The 19,425-nt window shown below is 44.5% G+C and overlaps 1 protein-coding gene across 1 annotated transcript in view; it reads right to left on the bottom strand.

Moving 5' to 3' along the window:
• Positions 1 to 918: 918 nt before the first annotated feature.
• The window catches only part of Pgm1 (phosphoglucomutase 1), a 54,504-nt gene continuing 35,997 nt past the window's right edge, over positions 919 to 19,425 (bottom strand). The window contains exons 7-11 of the mRNA XM_052176839.1: positions 16,665 to 16,780; positions 7,515 to 7,650; positions 4,355 to 4,538; positions 2,354 to 2,488; positions 919 to 1,547 (exon numbers count right to left, since the gene is read on the bottom strand). Of these exons, the coding sequence (XP_052032799.1) occupies positions 1,458 to 1,547; positions 2,354 to 2,488; positions 4,355 to 4,538; positions 7,515 to 7,650; positions 16,665 to 16,780 (661 nt within the window). The 3' untranslated portion in view covers positions 919 to 1,457. The remainder of the gene's footprint in view (positions 1,548 to 2,353; positions 2,489 to 4,354; positions 4,539 to 7,514; positions 7,651 to 16,664; positions 16,781 to 19,425) is intronic.

Here is a 19,425-nt window from a genome sequence, read left to right as displayed (position 1 = left end):
AGATTCACCTGAAACATGGAAATTGTTGAGTATCTTCCTCGTGGAATTAATGGGGATTACAAAGCACACAGAAAGTACTTCAGCAAGTGCATGGTATGGAATCAATGCTACACAAGTGCTTACACATCACCACCACCAGTGTCTTCGATGAGGCTCAGCTGTTGGCCGACCCCCTTGTGAAATGGTAATATTGGAAATCCCATCCATGAGGTAAAAATTCTATCCCCTTTACTGGAGAATCCACCTTGCACGGTGGAGGTTTGGAGAGCTGAGCCCGTTCCGGAATAGTCAATACAGCAAAGTAACTTCGCCTTGCAAGATCTTTACAAACCATAAAACGAATTGTTAACTATTAGTATTATGATTTGTCTCTCAGAATCTAGAAAGAGCCCATCAATAGAACCCTGCCCGCCTGACAACTTACTGTGGACTAGACACTGTGCTCACTGCTTTCCAGATTTGTGTACCTAACGATCCCCGGGCACCCAGGGTTGGAACTTCTCTCATCTCTCACTTTGAAGATGAGGGGAACGGCATCCAAAGGTCATTTGAGGTCTCAGGTAGGATTCAAACTCAGTCACTCAGCTTCAAAGTCCATGCCTCTAACTGCTGTGTTACCCTGTGGGTTGGATGTCTGAGGGTTCTGCTCCTGCCCCTGGGACAGCAGGCCTGGGACAGCCCGCATCACAGGGCATATATACGACGTTGCTCCACCAGATCCACCAGCTCTGAAAATTACCTTCTTTCCCAAGTCATTGCACCAAGGTTTCTTTGATAAAGAAAAAAATTCAATCCTTCTTAAATGGAAGGATTGTCAACCTGCCCAGAAATCAAGTTTTTCCAGCTAGGACATCATACAAGGCAGACAGTCTTTTTTTTTTTTTTTCTTTGTAGTTAAGAATAAAAATGACAGCAGGCAACAGTAGCACATTCTGCTTTAATACCCCAAATATCTGTGCAGATGGGAGATGCAAAATAACACAGCTCTGAAGACAAGCACATCTCACTCGGAGAGAAACTGATTAGAGAGAAGGCACCAGAAACCGTATTCTGTTGGATTACATGTAAACATAAATGGGGAGACTTTCACAGTGGAGCAGGAGCTTCGATATCATTTTACAGGCACACCCCTGGACTGGAGAGGGCCTTGTTGCTGACCCTCCGCCTCCAGATCTTTAGTGTAGTGTATGTACCTGATGCTGGGAGGGAAGGGCCCACACAGCAGCAATTCAGCAGGGCAAGAGAAGGAACAGATACGGGTGCAGGCCCTTGGGTCTGCTCCCCCTCTCCCCCACACAGTGGCAGTGCCTCACAAATGGCTGTTTATCAAGTGGGAAGTAAAAAGTCAAGGCAGAGTCCTAAAAGGCCCAGGTGAATACACTGTTTCTGTCCGTGCTCTTCAATCAGGTGGCATGGACACGTCCTGAGGGAGGGCCATGCCACATCTGGACATCTTTCTAGGTGATGACAGTGGGCGCAGTGCGGCCCGTCCTCTCCTGGAGCTGGGACACTTTCAGAGCAATGGAGATCAGGGGCGCCAGCATGACCTGAGAGAAACACAAAGGAAAGAGTAACAGGCTAGGAGGTGCAGCCGTCTCTTCAGCATAAAGGCTCCAGTTCCTCTGGACAGACATCCAGACAAAGATGGTTGACCACAAGGAAGCTCTTTGAAATTTGTTTGAGGGTGGCGTCATGTGGTTTTTGGAAATTGCCATACCAAAGTGCTTTCTATTCCCCGGCACCAACTTTGGCCTTATCTTTGGTCTTTTTGCCAACAGCTGGTCAGCTGGGATGGGCTGAAGCTTATTCTGGCTTTCATTTGCATTTCCCTTATGACTAGACATGGCCCCCTTTCCACACACCTCCTGGCCATTTGTATGCCCTCAGAGAGTGTCTGTGGAACCCTTCAGCAGATGCTAAGTGAGCATCTTTGACCGTTACGGTACAACAGGAACTGTGACTCCCCAAGAGCAAGCTGCCTTGCTTCCCACACACCTTCCAGAGATAAAGCCCTGACCCAGGAGCATCTGTCAGGGTGAGCGCTGTGAGGGACACACTGGGGGAAACTCCTCTGTGTGTAACTGATCCTCTTGGCTCCTCCATTTTGGTGACTATCCTGAAAGTCCGTACCCCTTATAATCCCTATATCCAACCCCCCAGGCTGCAGGTCAGCTAATTTTTACTGTGGTAGCTAGCAGGCATTTTTGCTGTGACATACAAAGGGGAGAACAAGCATGGCTGCTGGGTGACCTGATGGGCTGTGGACCCCTGGCAGTGACATCGTGGGTTCAGCTGACCATGATCACTCTCTTGAACCAAAACAACAAACCACGGTACAGGGCTTAGCCCTTACCTGGGGGTCCTGGTTGATCTTGGCAATGTCCTTCTCGTAGCTATCAATGTAGAGCCGGATGGTAGCCCCTGCACTCCCGGTGCCACTCAGTCTGAAGATGATCCGAGAACCATCTGCAAAAATAAGCCGCAAGCCCTGGAAAAAGATAAGCAGCCGGTTTTCCCACCGATTCCTGAGAGGGAGGACTGAAGCCTGGCAGACCCTGGCCTGGAGACCTAATCTCATCCATCAGAGGATTAGATCCTTGACAGATGGCAGCAAGCGAGCCCCGTGAGACTGGCTTCTATCAGGCTCTCGCTGCATCCAGACGAAGAGGCTTAAGTAATGGCGGAGCATTTCCAGGGTCATCTGGGAGATGTGTGCGTGGTGATGCTGGACGCCACTCGGCTCTCTCCTCTGCCCATTTCCCTGTGATTCATGGACTGGTCATTTCAGTTTGAAGCTAGATGCTGGATCTGACTCATGGCCCTTGAGGGAACTGCAGGCAGATGAGAGGAGGAGCTCTGTATGCAGCACGCATAGGGAGTCTCGCAAAGGGGAGGGGCTCGTGCCCTAGACAGTGGGGACAGGCGCTCGTACTACCCCAGCATAATCCGGGGTCAGTCATCTGAGGATGGCTCAAGTGAGGTCTGTGTGGGAGCAGGGCCTTTTTCTCCTTCTCTTCCCTCCAATACCTTTACTCCTTACCTAAGGAGAGGTTGAAGACTCGTAATACATTTCTCAGTGTAAAGAAGAAAGGCTACAACGGATGTTTGCCCGAGGGCCCTTCACTATGGGTCTATGTGAGCTTTGTGTGATGCCAGAGACTGACCAGAGGGAAAGGTCCTCGTCTCCTGGGGTTTGTCCCCACTGCACAATTCCTGTGCCATTCTTTAGATTTACTAGGCCTGTGGGCACGATACACAGAGCTTGTTCTCCAGCTAGTCAATGCAGAGGGTACAGTCACCCCCACTCAGCATGTTTTACTTTAAAAGTATTCCAGAGTTGCCTTTACCCCCAAATTTCAGCTTGAAGCTTCTGGTATCCCCCTGTTTCCTTCGGGCCCTTCTCTCTCCTACCCCATCTTCCTGCTAAGTGCTTTAGTATTCTCATCCTACGGCACAGAACACAGCCCTGGCTTCCCAGTGTGCCGCTGACCTTCTAGTAACTCCCACTGAGGGGCTTCCAGTGACTCCCCAAACCCGTCCCCTCGAAAACATGGCAGCTTCCTTATAAAAAGAAGCAGACCAAAGCTCTGCATCTCTCAGAGAGCAAGCAGGAAGGTGAGGGTGTGACGACACCTTCACCCCCTTCGTGTTTCTGCTTCTGAATCCCCAGACATAACTTCCTTCTCTGTCAACAGGCAACAGATCTGAAAGTGAGTGGACCCTAGGCGCTGAGTGACCACGGGGCAAAGGGAGAAGGGTGACCGCCCTGCAGCCTTAGGTACCTTTCATGAGAAACTCCAGCCGTCTGCCACCACCCAGGATGGTCCAGATCTGCTGTCCTACTATGCACTGACTTGTCAGGTGCCCAAAGATAACACGAGTGGGGATTTCTAACCTAGAGGCCCGCCTTCAAAAGGCGGCGTATCCTTATTCTGGGTCTGGGGCACGTGAAAGGAGAGCACGCAACGTCATTCGTGACGTCATTCTGTTGCCATGCCTGGGCAGAGAAGAACTGATCTCTAGGCCACAGGAACGTTCGCCTGCAGTTTTAAGACCTTCCCATGCATTCCAACATGGCGTCTTGAGTATAATTATGAAACTCCCTCTGGCATATTGACTCAGAGTCCTAGCATGGAGAATCAGGGGCCTGGAAAGAACTATGGGAAAAAAAACTTCTCCCTATGAGTATGCATGAGAGTCGCATGTAATTTGGTAGCAATCCACCTGAGCACAACTGTCCCAGAAAAACACACCTGCCAAGGAAGCACAACTGAGGGTCCATTTCCTCTTTTTATCTTGAGGAAGAGATGACATTCTTGAGTATCTCTTTCATATACTCACAATCTGCTCCTACCTGATTTTTTGAGACGCTTCCATCTACTGGGTCACTATATTCAAAGTTATCGGCTTTCTCCACAGTGTAGACTTTATCATTTGCTGAGAACTGCTTCCCCACGAAGGATCGGTCCAGCATCAGGGCCTCCAGGTCCTTCATCATTTTGCTGGCACCCTCGGCTTCCACCTCCTCATAGTCATACCTGGAAGAAGTTATGCAGTTGAGAGCCTGAGCTGGCTTCCCGGCATCTGAGGCAAGCCACCGTCTCCATCCTTGGCCCTCCCCTCTACCTTCAGAAGGCTGCCAAAAGCTGTGAGCTTGTTAGTCAGCAGGGACAGAGTGGGCTGGGGGTGGGAGGAGAGCTTAGGAGAAGGGGGAAGCCAGAGGACTTCCTGGCTTGCCTTTCCCACAGAAGGAGGCTCTAAGATGCCTCAAAGGAGACATCACCTACTGCCACATCTCTACATCTTGAGGAGGGAACATGAACAGTTCTCGTACCTCCAAAAAATTGCTAAGTCAGCCAGCACATAACTTAGGCCCTGCTTGTCCAAACTTTTATCGCTTTTATGAGGCGAGGACTGGGCCCGCCCTGGGCTTTAGACCTCTGTGGTGCTGTGAGACTGGCTACACAGAGTTCCAGTCTCCACAGGAATCTCCTTTGAGCTAGGCCAGAATGTCAGAGACCAGATAAGCAGCTAACTAGCTGTGCTTCTAACAGCAGGCCCCCTTCTGGCCCCTTCTGCGGGGCGTGTATTCTGCTTTAAATCTAGCCTGGCAGAGGATGCCTCAAATGGATGATAAAGGGTCAAGAAAAGAAAGCAGCGGTACCACAAATCAAATTCTGCGATTATTATTTTCTTTCAAGATCTGTTCTCAAGCTCTTTTTCTGTGACGTTAAAGACGCTGCACGCTTTTCCTAACACGGCAGTTCATGTCCTCTTGAAACAGTTAGAGGCTCACGATGGCAGAACCCGCAGAACCCACTTGTTTGCAATAGTGAAACAAACACAAGATGTGCACTGTAACACCTCTGAGACATGAGGAACACTGCAGAATTACGGCCAACTTACGCTGGCTCCAGGAGTCTTCGACGCTGAGACAAAATACCCCCTCCCCACTGAAGCTGGCGCTTTCCCTCCGCTAAGATGATAAAGAGCAAGGAATTACAACCAGGCTTCTGCTCTATGCCTGTGACCTTTGGGTGTTTGGGAAAGATTTTTAAATCCCCAAACACAGGAGGCTGGGATGGACAGAATCCTGCCTTTGTAACCAGACAGAGTAGGCGAAGGCTCCTGCAAAGCGGTCAGCTGTCCTGACTCTTGGTATCTAGGTGGTGTCAACTAACAGTCCTTAAGACACACAACAAGTGTGGCAGTGTCTAACGTTGTTCAGCAAACAGAGGGGTCAGAGGAGTCAGAATCAATCATAAAGGCAGGTTCTGAAGGATGGATTTGTAGCCCTTGATTGGCAGTTGTAGTTGCTAAGTAGTAAAGCCATGATGAGACATTTCCAATATGAAGGTGTGTTTATGTATCAAGAGGGAAGCTCTGAACACCACTAACTACCTTACACCACTCTGGTTACTGCCCACTCATTTGTCTGTTCAAGGGGTATTTACATGGTGTCTCTATGACTCAGGAGACACCATGGAGCATAAAATCAGACATGGTGTGGTTTATGTGAAATTCTGGGCCTAGAGAGTGAGCCCATGATTGCTGCTGTGAATTACCAGGTGTCCTTGCTCCTAGAAAGGACATTCTGATTAAGTCCCAAGACTTCATGATAAGACATGGCAGGTTTTCACTTATATTTTCAACAAAAGAGTACTTTAATCAGAATCCTCTTGAAAGATTAATGACTGCAAGTTGCTTAGGGTTGAATTCTTTCCTGACTTTCTGAAAACCATAGACTATCAGCCCTGGAATATGCATATATTTATTTTTCTTTTTAAAAACATCTAGTTTAATGCATCCATTTTATTTAAAAAGGTAACTAAGAAAATAAACAAACAAAAACAACAACAAAAAATAAGAACAAAAGAAAATAAAACCAGGCATGGTGGTCCAGGGTCTTTTAGGGCAGCACTTGTGAGGTAGAGGCAGGCAGATTGCTGCGAGTTTGAGGTCTGAGGCTAGCCAGGGCAACACAGTGAGACTCTGCCTTAGAAAAATAAAACACAAAACAAAAATGACAACTGAGGTCCAGGGAAATCATATCCATAAATTTCATATATATATATATATATATATATATATATATATATATATATATATATATATATATATATATATACTTTTTCATAAAAATATTAAGATCCAGGGAAACAATCCTTTAATTTTTACACTTATTAAAGAATAGGCAAATTAGAAATAGTGAAAAGCACTACTGGTAAAAAAAAAATTGGGGGTTTCTAGCACTTGAACCCAAAGCTGAGTGCACAGACACTTTATTAATCAGCTACACCTGTAGCCCCACCCCATATTTTAATACTTCTTAAAATAAAAGTATATATGGTAAAAAAGAATAGTTAAGTGTTTTTACTCATTTTGTTTCCAGTATAATGTCTAGTACCTGGGAGAAAGAAAAATAGGAGTAAACATCTGTTGGCTCAATGACTGAGCAGAAGACAGGCAGCCACAGGTCCCATTTAATAATAGATCAGAAAAGCCGATTTGAACTGAGCATTGTTTCCAAAATTTAAGGAGAAACATTTCCAGGCTTTTTAAGCTCTAGAGTTTACAAAATACCTCCAGACTCTGATGTCACTTCATCCTCTCAATAGCGAAACCGATATTCTTTCTACAGATGAGAAAACTGAATACAAAGGCTAAATGACTCCCTAACTTGGAAAAGAGCAAATTAATATTCAAATCTATTTCTGTGAATTCAAATCCAGTGTTATTATCCTGCCGACCTGAGAGATACATTTAAAAATGCTTATAAAGTATATATTCTTTTAATTAGGCTAGCTGATTTTTTTAATGGTTGTTCTTTATGGCTGGCTTAAAAGCTAACTTCACCTTGACCCTGATGAAATCATGTTCAAAGTCCCCAGCTTAAGAAGGCGAGTGAACCTGAATGTCCTGATCCTTACAGACAGAACAAACACAGCCTGCCTGAGAATTCTCTCTGCTCACTTTCCTGCCATCCCTCGAACCCAATCCAGACTGTGTCTTACCTGGTAAAGAAGTTCCGACCAAACTTCTGCCAGTGGTCTTTGAGGATGTCCTCCACACTCTGTTTGCGGGTGGCCAGAATGGACAGCCAGGCCAGGACAGCCCACAATCCATCTTTCTCTCGGATGTGGTCTGAACCTGCCAGGCAATAAGAAATGTGGCTTTTCAAGAGCCCTTGAGAGCAAGCCCAGCAGTGCACAGGCTACTGAAACAGTCAAGTGCTCTTCTGAGGACTCCAGGACACGGAAGGGCTTGCGAATGCAACAAAGTAACACAATAGTTACAAACATTGGAAGTAACTTAGGAATCTAATTGGCAGACACCAATAAGCATCTGGGATAACCTGCTAAATCTTGGTGTATCAATTACAAAGTATTAGTGTAGGAGGAAATAGTTCCATGTCAATAAGTAATAATAAAATGGCTATTGTAAATTCTTAGTAAATAAATACAGTCTGCAGTACTATGGAATAAAATAAAGGACCCAGACAAAGACACAGATATAGGAGAGACTCAAGTTAATAAACTCTCATTTTGAACCTATAGGAAAATGGTGCATTATTCTTAATGACGTTATCATAGCTGGCTCACTACTATAAAGGAACTTTAGGGTTTGTCCCTTAAAAAAGAAAACAGTTAAAATTTAGAAATTTAAAACCCTACTAGGCATAATGGTGTCCACATGTAATTCTAGCACAAGGAGGTGGAGGCAGGAAGATCAGAAGTTCAAAAAGGGTGTGTGTTTGTGGAGGGAGGGTGGGTGGGAATGAAAGCCTTTAAATAAATACTAGAAAATATGTAAATTTCTTTTTACTCTTGCAAGTAATAAATATAGGTAAAGCCATTATTCAGAAAGAGAAACAATTGACATATTTATCTACCTTAAAAATACCTATTTCTTTATAGCACTATACTATACATAAAATTAAAGGTCATTGACACAGCTTAAAGAATCTACATATTGAAAATTGTAAAACAAAATTATTGGAGGGAAGAAGAAAGGATTATGGGAGGAGGTGACTGGGATGGGGCAGTGAGTGGGATGTAAAGTAAATATGTAAAAAATAAAGTTAATAATAATAAAGAAAGAAATAACAGATTATTTACAACACTCAGTATAAAAAAGAATATTATTAGTAAGTTGAAAGCAAGATCTAAATTAAAAAAATACTCTAAAGATAAAGAGGCAATTCATAAAAAAATATGAATCAATTATTAGGTAATTAGTGAATGTAACAAAGGGCTGACATTATTTTCAAGAAGCTAAATTAAGCCACAACGAGCAACTGGTACTTGCTTGACAACAAACCACAAATTTAAAAATTAGAGCCTTAAACTTAGAGGAAGCACTGTGGAAATGAGATTCTAACAAAATGCTCTTGGGGTGTGCACTGACACCACTCTTGTGAAAAGCAATCTGGAAGAAAGTATCAAACTCTTAGGGGAAGCTAGCCTGTTCTGGACAGCTTTCTCTAAACCAGCGAAGACCCATGTAGTGATGACACATCCTTCTATCTGCTTGCTAAATCCCCAATGCTCAGAGAGAGGAGCAGGCCAGCATGGTCTCAATGGAGCTCAAGGCCAGCATGGTCTACAGAGTTGAGTTCTAGGACATCTTGGGTTAGATGAGAAACACTGTTTCAAAAAAACCAAAAACAACAACAACAACAACAACAACATCTCCACCAAAAGTAAGAAATTATATATATATTGTGTGTGTGTGTGTGTGTGTGTGTAAAGACCATTTTTAGAAGCCAGATATGAGCCAAAACTTTCACTTTTAGCATTTTAACTTTTTATATCAAAACAAAGTATACAGCACAGTGAGCTAATTTTGTCTATTTCTTGGGGACTGCACACCATCATTAGAATCATGTTTCTCATACTGCCACACTGAATTCTTTACGTGCCTTCCTGCCCTCCTCGCCTTTGCACCTGGTCTTGTTTTTCTTGGTGCTTTAGGGTATCTGGAATGATGCTGCCCACTCTGTGGGCATGTTCAGGAGCATCTTTCCTTCCTGTCTTCATCCTTTTAGACCCAGCTCAAATACCCTCTCCTCTTTGAGAAGAGCTCTCAAAGCAATCCTCTGAGCAACTCTGAGTTGTTTTCTTTCTTCTCCTATAGCAACCCAAAGACCTCGGGGCTGATAACCATACTCGTTGAGCCCCCACCCCCTCTGTTTTCCCCACTACAATGTGCTTCTTAGAGATGTGCTATCTTTGTAAATAGTTATGATGACCAGCATAGCATGTGAAATTTAGTAAGGAACTATGAATTTGTGCATGAATGAGCAAGCAAATTAATCCATCTACTCCAAAACTTGTTCTTTTATTTAAAAACAAAAATCTTTTTGTTTCCAAGATTCTTCTCTTTGATGGATACCACTTCTAGAAATGTCTTTGTTAGGGTTTCTATTGCTGTGATAAACATCATGGTGTGGAGGAGGAAAGTGTTTCCTGTGGCTATAGTCCAGCATGAAGGGAAGAGTTCATGGCAAGAATTTGGAGGCAAGACCTGGAGCAGAAACCTTACAGGAATGTACTAACTGCACTTCTCTCGTGGTTTGCTCAGTCTGCTTTTGCATACAGCCAGGACCCCCTGCCCAGGGGCCACATCACTCATAGTGGGCTCCCACACCAATCATTAATTAAGGAAATGCCCTACAAGCTTGCCTAAAGGACAATCTAATGGGGCTGGAGAGATGGCTCAGAGGTTAAGAGCACTGACTGCTCTTCTGGAGGTCCTGAGTTCAAATCCCAGCAACCACATGGTGGCTCACAACCATCCACAATGAGATTGGATGTCCTATTCTGGTGTGTCTGAAGGCATTACATAAAAAAAAAAAAAAAACTCACATGTAATAAATAAATAATCTTAAAAAAAAAAAGGACAATCTAATGGAGACATTTTCTCAGTTAAGATTCCTTCTTCCCAGATATGTCTTCGTTTATGTCAAGTTGATAAAAAACAACCAGGAAAAGAAGGAAAAGGACATCTCAAAACCCAGATGCTGCAAGAGACAGAGGCAGTACATTATAAGTCTTTATATTTTGGAAATATTTACACAATTTCATTATCTACAGACTTACTTTTATCGATATCTTAAGGAATAAAGAGCTCCCTGCCTCTCATAGCATTTACAAATGAGATATTTTGGAACAGTTCATCCTGATGATTCTGGCAGCTTCCCCAATACACTGGAGATTCATGATAGTTTGGAATTATTTATCTATGCTCCACTTTGTTTTTTAAGATTTGTTTATTATTATTTTTAGGAGTGTGTGTTTATGTGTACCATGTATATGCAGGAACCTGTGGTGGTTAAAATGGGCATCAAAAACTCTAGAACTTCCTTACAGGAAGTATGAGCCATGTAACATAGGTAGTAGGAACTGAACCCAGGTCCTCTACAGGAGTGGCGAGTGCCCTTAGCATCTCAACATCTCTCCAGCCCCTTTGTGTTTTACAGACAGGGTCTTCCTGTGTGTTCCCGATGAGAGCCTGTAGCTCTCCTGCCTCTATCCTCAAGTGTTCTGACCACTGCAGGTGTGTGCCACCACATCTGCACTTCCTTTCGATGAAATAAATTAATAAATTTAAAAGTTCACATTAGTTTTTCCCCCTTTTGGGGGGAATGGGTGTTACACTGAAAGTATGAAGATATTTACACTTCTAAAAAAGAAACATTTTTTTAATTTTATGAGAAATGAAAATGAAACCTAAAAACATCATATCAAACTTGACTAATTTATTTGGAAATACCTGAATCAGACAGTCACTATCATAAACGAAGCCCCTGCCCCAGGTGACACCAACACACATTCTAGTCTGCTTGCTGGTACAGATCAATTCTATTTTCTTCCATGCTCTGATGAATAGTAATGGTTCCCAATGAAAGAAAGGTGTGGTGCCATTGCAGCTAACCTGCTGTCGTAGCTGTGGTTCCATAGAAAGAGACAGAAACCCTCAGCTTTTGGGTTGCTGCTCCTAGGAGCCATCTGGGTCTAAATAGGTTGCTTCACTTTTCAAAGCCTCTATTTGGTCATTTGCAAAACTGGACGGAAGCCTGCCCCTCTCACAGCTATGAGACACCCAGTGGAGACGTACAAACTGTTGGATGCCTAATGATACAAATCCAAGATGCTAGTAGGAGAAAGAACAAAAGGAATGTTTTCCTTTCACCATATTAAGCCTTCAAAATGTAATGACCTTTCATTATACACACCGGGAAGAAAATGGATGAGCATAATCCAGGACGCTTTCTCCTCTAGAAGAGGAAGCACCCCTTACTCCTGCGCTTTTTTCAAGGTGCAAGAAGCCAAGCTGTAAGGCAGAGAGGCCACTGTCACCCCAGTCGGCAGAAGGGTAGTGCTGGGGTTTGCTCTGAGCGTCTCCACTCTTGTTTCTGTGCAGGGCCTGACTGAGCCCCTGGGAATTCTGCCCTGTCAGCATCTCACAACACCTGTCACTGTACTCCAGCTTAATCAGCACCTCGTGGTAAGGACAAACTGGGCTCAGTCAGGGCACGCTCTGGGTCATAGGCAAGAAAAATGTCAACCCTAGCTGAGGGAGCCAACAGTTAACGGTTTAGGGATTTGGTTACATTTGGTAGCATGGGCATCTCAAGAGCCATGCTGACATCTGCCTCTGCCAGAAGACAGCCTGAGACAGGGGTGGGACAGCTGGGAAACCACACCGTGGACTTCTCTGAAAGTATCAGTGTCTTGTCTGTCTGTCTGTCTGCCTCCCTTTCCTGTCCCTCCCTCCCTCCTGAACATGCAACTCTCTGTTTGGAAATTTCCATGCATCCCTAGTAGCCTGGCTAATGTCACCTCATCCTCACTGAGGATGGCACCCTTGACCCCTCTGCTGTGGCTGCCATCCCCATGATCATACCTTATTCTTGACTATGTGATGTGCCCACTGTTGGCTCAGGACAGCTCTCAAGAAGAGTCTGTTCCAGAATGGCCAGCTCCTAGCTGCCTGGATGTGGTCCCATCCTGTTTCCCTCTGTGTTCAACTAGTGTCAGCTGGAAAGGACTGACTCCACAGAAAGCCTTCTCCAGCCCACTCCAACCCTCAAGAGTTGGTCCCCCAGGAGCTCCTCGCTCTCTTGCTTAGCATTTCTTCTGCACAGCCTCAAGACTGCCCTGGAACTGGGTTTGCTTTTTACAGAGTGCCGGGACAACAAGAACTGTCTTAATACAAACTTCACTTTATAGACAACAAAAACAATCAATGCCAGTGTGTTCCGAGAACCAAGGTAGGTCTCCCATCCTTGCAGATGAGCACCAAGGCAGGTGAGGAGGTAGACATGCAGGTAAGAGGTAAGATACCACAGCTAAAGATAACTAGGGTCCAAGCCTAGTCCTATTGGGTTAGTTTGCCTGTAACATCTCCAGACACAGAATGCTGCCATTGTCCCTGGAAGCTCTGTGTATATCAGGAAATGTGCTCAAAGCTATGCAAGTAGAATGGGAAGACAGAGTATTGGACCTTCTACAGCAGGCAATCAGGCGCTCTGAGTAGACAGCTCTGAGCACCTGGTCCAACACCTCCTATCACTTTATACCTGTAATTACATAGCAGGGATCTGGCTTCTCTGAAAGGAAGAAACTCATGGAGTCCGCCAAGAGGACAACTTGCTTACCAAATGCCTACAGCCTAACCTGGCATCAAGACACGGTCAAGTCCAACAAGCAATTAAGAAATTATTTAGTACAATGAAATATAAACATGTAAGGTTTTTATTAAGAAAATGAGATAGATCCCAGGATATATTAATTTGTTATCACCCTGGAGTGGTATGTCACCATTTTTTAGATGGGATAAGGAAAACAAAACAAAACAAAACAAAAAATACATGGTGAGTCTCCAGTTATAGAAAGATTCTAATTGACTGCAAATCTCCAGAGATACCCAGTTCATCCCCAATATTTCCTCTCTGTGTTTCCCAAACCTTCCATTTTCCTGAAGGATTTCAAAAACAATCATACTTGGAAATATTCAACTTTGAATTTCCTAACTTGAGCACAGTGGGTCGGAAAAGTCACTGCATGTCATCACTACCTGTTGTTATGAGAACAACCAGTTTGGTACCATGAGATCAACTGAAAACAATAGGCCCACTATCCAGCCTAGCTCTGCCTCCACAGTCTGAGTCCTAACAAAAACCACATTTATCTCTGGCACATATAATGCTGATGCCTAGGGGTGTGGCTAGGCCTGAGCTTATGGTAGTTATGTGAGAAAGCTGCTGCCTCTGTGGGAAGAACAAGTGTATCCTTGGGAACACGGCATTCACAGTTAGCGAGGCCTGTTCCTTAAAGGCCTATGATTTGTTTGTCTCACATGAGCTACTGATTCTGAAGTCTTGCTTGTTTGCACGGCTTCTCCTTTGTAAACACTTACTTCTTCTAACAGAGATGGCAGTCCTCAGTCCTAGGCTCTGGAGTAGGGATGAGGCTGAGTACTCACAAGAGTGTGAACCCATAAACAAGATGTGACGTAAGGATTCTCCATTACGTTCAAGAAAAAGAAAAATGAGAAAAATACTGACCGGCGCATACGGTTCCAGAGAAAAGGGAGAGAAAAGTGTGGCTGGCACCAGGTTTGGCTGAATGGGTTAATAAGTAAGAACCAGCTTGATCAATCAAGAGTCTGAAGTCTGACACTCATTCAAAGCAATTAGCTCCACAAATATAACAATTCTCCTCCACAGACAAACGGGCACATTCTACACAGACTGATGCAAGCTCAACATCATATAGGGAGTCCTAAATGCTAACAGTGACCTGCACCAAAGAAAGAAGAGTGCCCAGCTGACTAGAAACAGTCTCCCCCGCCTCCTCTTCAGTTGCCAGGTCCCAAAGATTTGAGATCAGTTTGGGGCATGACACCCATGAGAGGACCTGATGGACTCAGAAGCCTTTAGAAGCTGGTAAGGGAGGAGCCGTGAGCAGCCTGGGGAAGACAGGACCTGAGCACTGCTGCTGGTACCTGAAGCCCTGCCACCTATGACAGCAATTGTGACATCTAGCTTTCAGGCTTTTTAGCAGTCAGTCAATGCCAGAGGCTCCTGCTTGGCTCTGATCCATCACACAACAAATGGGCCCATGGGATAAAATGTTAGTGCATGTAGTGTGTGTGTGTATGTATAGCTGTGTGTGTATATGTGTGTATATCTGTGTGTCTGTGCATGTATCTGTGTGTATATGTGTATAGAGGAATGAGTAAAACTGTATTAACAGGGTTCTTATACTAAAATATTCTGAAACTTTCAAATGCTAATATCAGTGTTACTAACCAAGCTTCCCAAACTAGTTTTCAGGAAACTAGCATTCTTCCACAAATCTACCGTCTAGGAAACCTGTTCCCCAGGCTCAGTGCTGATGTGGCCCATTAGGGATGCAGACCCAAATGTTTAGACATACTGTCTGTCACTGAAAAGCTCCTCTTCTGTGAAGAAAGTGACGGGGCTGGATTTCACTTTGCTTCAGAGAGTTTACCTAGCAGGCTCAAGACTCAGCTTCCAGCACAGAAAATGAAAGAGGGAGGGCCAGAGACTGGCTCATGCCGCCCCTTGACTAACCATCAGAAACTCCACGGGAAGAGACCCTCTCACAGGGAGCAGTCAAGCTCATGAAGCTCATTAGGTGATGCAGGACAGGACTAAGCAATTGTCGTCTTACATAATCTTTGGATTTTGGTTGTTTTTGAGACACGGTTTCTGTGTGTAGCCCTGGCTATCCTGGAACTCACTCTGTAGACCAGACTGGCCTCGAACTCAGAAATCTGCCTGCCTCTGCCTCCCAGAGTGCTGGGATTACAAGCGTGTGCCACCACCACCCGGCATCTTATATACTTTTATTAAAGACCCAGAATACTGGGAAATCTAGTGACCTCTGTGGATATTGTTTAATCCCAAATTCACCATTCTCGTATCCCCCACCACCTTGGATTTTCAAGACAGGGTTTCTCTCCATAGACCTGGCTGTCCTAGAACTCAGACTCAGTGATCTTCCTGCCTCTGCCTCCCACGTGCTAGGATCAAAGGCATGTGCCGCCACTGCCTGGCTTCACCTATTTTTCTTAACCCCAAATTCTATTAGGTCAATTGGTTTTCAAGAAGTGCTGCCATTCTCCCAAGAAGAGCGAACTGCTTGGAAATTCATAAAAGCCTGCGGGCATCTAGCAGCTCAGACCTCCCAGCACAGACTCTGGAGTCCTCGGAAAGATCGGTATTTGGTCCTGATTGACATGCATGAGAGCGCTCAACCGCAGGCGTGGCGGAATGCTTGCTTTGGATCTTTTCCTTACTAAATGGTGACCAGAGAGTAACAGAGGACCACAGAGATGAACCCCTGTACTTTAAAATGTTGGGCGGAGAGAACGTAAGGAGTGTGACTATGTGAGAGCCTTGCAGCTGGGCTAGATGTGAGCACATGCTGTGCGGACATCTGGAGAAGAAGCATGACAGATGCAATGAGACAGGAGGGCAGGGAGAGTCAGAGTCGGAGGAGGCCAGAGCTCGGTGCGGTAAGTCAAGAAATGGGGCTCGGAGATCACCAGACTACTCCATGCCAGCCTTCCTCCAACTCAGTCCACACAGAGATCCGCACGCCAAGGCTGCATTTTTACACTATTCTCACCCATCTACTGAGTTTTACACGCAAGGTCTCCTTTAGTTAACCCTGATAAATCATAACTTGAAAACTTGGATCCATGAAAGGGAAAGATTTAATGCTATGCCTAACCCTTTTCTTATATAAAAACAAAACAACAAAAAAAAAGTGACTTGTTCTGCCATATTTCTTCTTGGAAATGAAAACATTTGTTAAGGTTTCCTTGGCCACGAAGGGAAGAAAACTGTGTTTACCCTGTGTTTAATCCCTAGAGACTCAATGTCCAATGCTGCCAAGAAGGCCCCCAAACTTCCTGTCTCAGCAGTTGTAATCCTATGAAAGTAAAACCAGCCCTCCTGTCCAAAGGCGCCCACTGCTTTTTGAATGCGTATGCTTTACCAGGTTGTCATAAATAAGTCGTGTCTTGATTTAGGGCTCATCAGCTATTCCAGGATCTAGGCAGTCTTAATGTTCCCCTAAGGCAGCAGTTGTGGGAGGAAAGAAAATGTTAGCATGAGTGCCACTTACCAGTCCCAAAGCTCTCCTCTCCACAGAGGGACAGCTTGCTTGCATCCATCAAATTCCCAAAAAACTTCCAGCCAGTTGGGGTCTCGTACAAAGCGATCTTTGTGGCGTTTGCTACCCTTCAAAGGCATGAAATCAAAGTTACATCACAGCAGGACTGCGACCAGGGCCATGTGGGGATGGAAAAGAGCCACCATCATTGTAAACCAGGGTCCCATTTAACATTGCTTAGAGGTCAATGTGATTCTACAACCGGAGGAAAATTAGAAAAGGAAACTTGGGCACAAGGGGCTCTTCTGTATGGATCCAGAGGAACATGGAGCAAAGAAGAGAAGAAAGGATTAATTCAGATCAGTTTAACCCTTGAAGTTTAACTGTAATAAAACAGCAGGGTTGGGGCACTGAAACCAAAGGGTCTGGATACAGAACACATCTACGAGCATTCTATAAAGAGCGACAGAATGGTGTTTTGGTGTGCTCATTAATAATCACAGAGGTCAACATTTCACAGGGAAAGTGCAGGTCAGAGCAGGTCATATGACCCCCAGTATGGTACTCAGTGTCCAGCCAGCGTTTCTTTCTTGTCATCAGATGTCCTGCTGTGGAGTCTCCCATTCCAAACAGCCTCACCCATTCTCATGAGCAGTCTCTTTCTCCTCCTACAAATCTTTCACTCCTTCCTATACAGATTCAGACTACTGAAGAGCTCTCTGAAGGGCTGGCCAGATCTGTAGCTCAGAGGTGGGGAGCATGCTTAGCCCGCCCAGCCCGGCATGAGATTCCCAGCCTTGATAAATGAATGAATAAATAAGGAAAGAACTTTTCAGTTTTAAAATAAAACACACACATACCCAAACCCCCTTCTGTTTGAGGAGTGGAAGTTGCTTGGTAGTTTTAATGCCATCTCAGTGAGGTGTCCATTCAGGTTCCTGCCCTTAGGTGGCTAGTCTGAATTCTAACAGGGAGGAAAATCACATCAACGGTTCTGAGAGCCAGGAGAGCACTTTTATTTGAAAGAAGGTTTTTCAGTTTGGAGTCTATACAGGTTATCAATTTTTCCAAAAATTATAATTAAAGTATTCCTGAAAAGGCACAGAAAGTATTTCAAAGCCACAACAGAATGGCCACCAACCAGTTCTAAGTTGCAAATGTTGGATTTGGAGACAGAAACACTGACTTCTGGGTGCTTCTTTTGGTCAGCTGTGCATCTTAGCCAAGGTTGGCAACTCCTGACTCTCAGCTCCTCTCTCTTGAAGTCAGGGTTCAGGGAGGATGGCACACGAAGAACTCCACTCACTGCCCCAGCACCAATACTTCTTCCTTATTAACCAGCAGGACTTCTGTGACCAGCTCCCCTTCAAAAGGAACACTGTGTGTCCTAGTGGTCGGGGGCTGGGGCTCCACATTCAATGTCCCTAAGCTTTGATGTGAGGAAGACTAATTTTCAGGAAGCAGTTGCTTTTAGCTGGTAAAGCAACAAAAATAAAAACTCACCATGCTAAACAGAGTATCTGCTGACTGTGATACACAGGGATGCACACCTTACACTATCTCCTTTGTTGTCACATGGTTACCAATGTAAGGAGAAATTTATATACACAATTTTCATTTTAGAGAAAGAATAAAATGATTATTCTCTTAACATAATCATTATATTGGCTATAAATTGTTTCATTATCCAGCTAGCCTGACATAGCCACTTACTAGCTGGCTGAGTTTAATCAGCCTCCTTGACCTCTGACATCCATCAATAAAGTGGGGTTATTAACAGCACTTAATAAGAATTGAATGACTTAATCAAGCATGTAAAATACCTACTGTCCCGGCCAAGGGATCATCATAAGCCTAGCACTGTAGTAAGTGCCTGGGCCAATCCACTCTTCCTTTCTCACACCCAGGGCCTTTGCCTCAGTCACTCTTTGCCGTTAATTCAGAGGTAGATTCCTGAGGTTCTGATGTTGTAAAGCATCCCATTTGTTATTTATTACCTTTTATTTTTAACCAGTTTCCATGGATCTCATAAGCCACCTTTTATAAATGAAAAATGCCCACGTGAACAGACATGTAAGAAAATCGGAGACTCTGCTTACTGCCACTGATCTTCTTCTGTTGCAAATTGTGGGTTTCCCCCTATTTTACTTATTTGAACTTTCAGCTTTAGGGTTTGGACAAATGAGGCATCACTGCATTTAAGCCTGCAAGGGTAATCAGTTCTGATTAAACTCTGAAGTTACTTTTAATGACTCTCAAAAATGAATTTTATATATATTGCTGTTTTGACTGCATGTATATATATGTCACATGTGTGCAGTGCCCTCAGAGGCCAAAGAAAAACACTGGGTCCCCTGGAACTGAAATTTTATCTAGCACCATGTAGGTGCTGGTCCTCGGAAGAGTGGTGCTCTTCTTAACTGCTGAGCCCTCTCTCCAGCCCCCTCAAGATACTTTTTCAGTCATGGTGTGTGCATACTACTCAACAAAAGTGACCCGACGTGGATCAAGAATAACATCTTGACTATAAGAAAGTACCATTATTCATTTATTCTCTAACGTTCATTTACTCACTGTGTACATCCCATGACGTTTAGGAACACTGCCAAGCAGAAGCTAAGATGGTGAAAGGGACAGTCTTTTCTCTGTAGAGGTGACAGCCTAGCTGTGGAGCCATCAAACAGATAGCCTGGCAGACCAGAGTGTGGCGAGTACCAGGCTGGAGGAGTGCAGGATGCTGACAGGACCTTAGAAGGGAGCTAACCCTAAGAAT

The sequence above is a fragment of the Apodemus sylvaticus genome, chromosome 3, assembly GCF_947179515.1.
Source record: "Apodemus sylvaticus chromosome 3, mApoSyl1.1, whole genome shotgun sequence".
Classification (NCBI taxonomy): domain Eukaryota; kingdom Metazoa; phylum Chordata; class Mammalia; order Rodentia; family Muridae; genus Apodemus; species Apodemus sylvaticus.
Note: the sequence above shows the minus strand (reverse complement) of the source record. Positions and strands in the feature narration are given on the sequence as shown.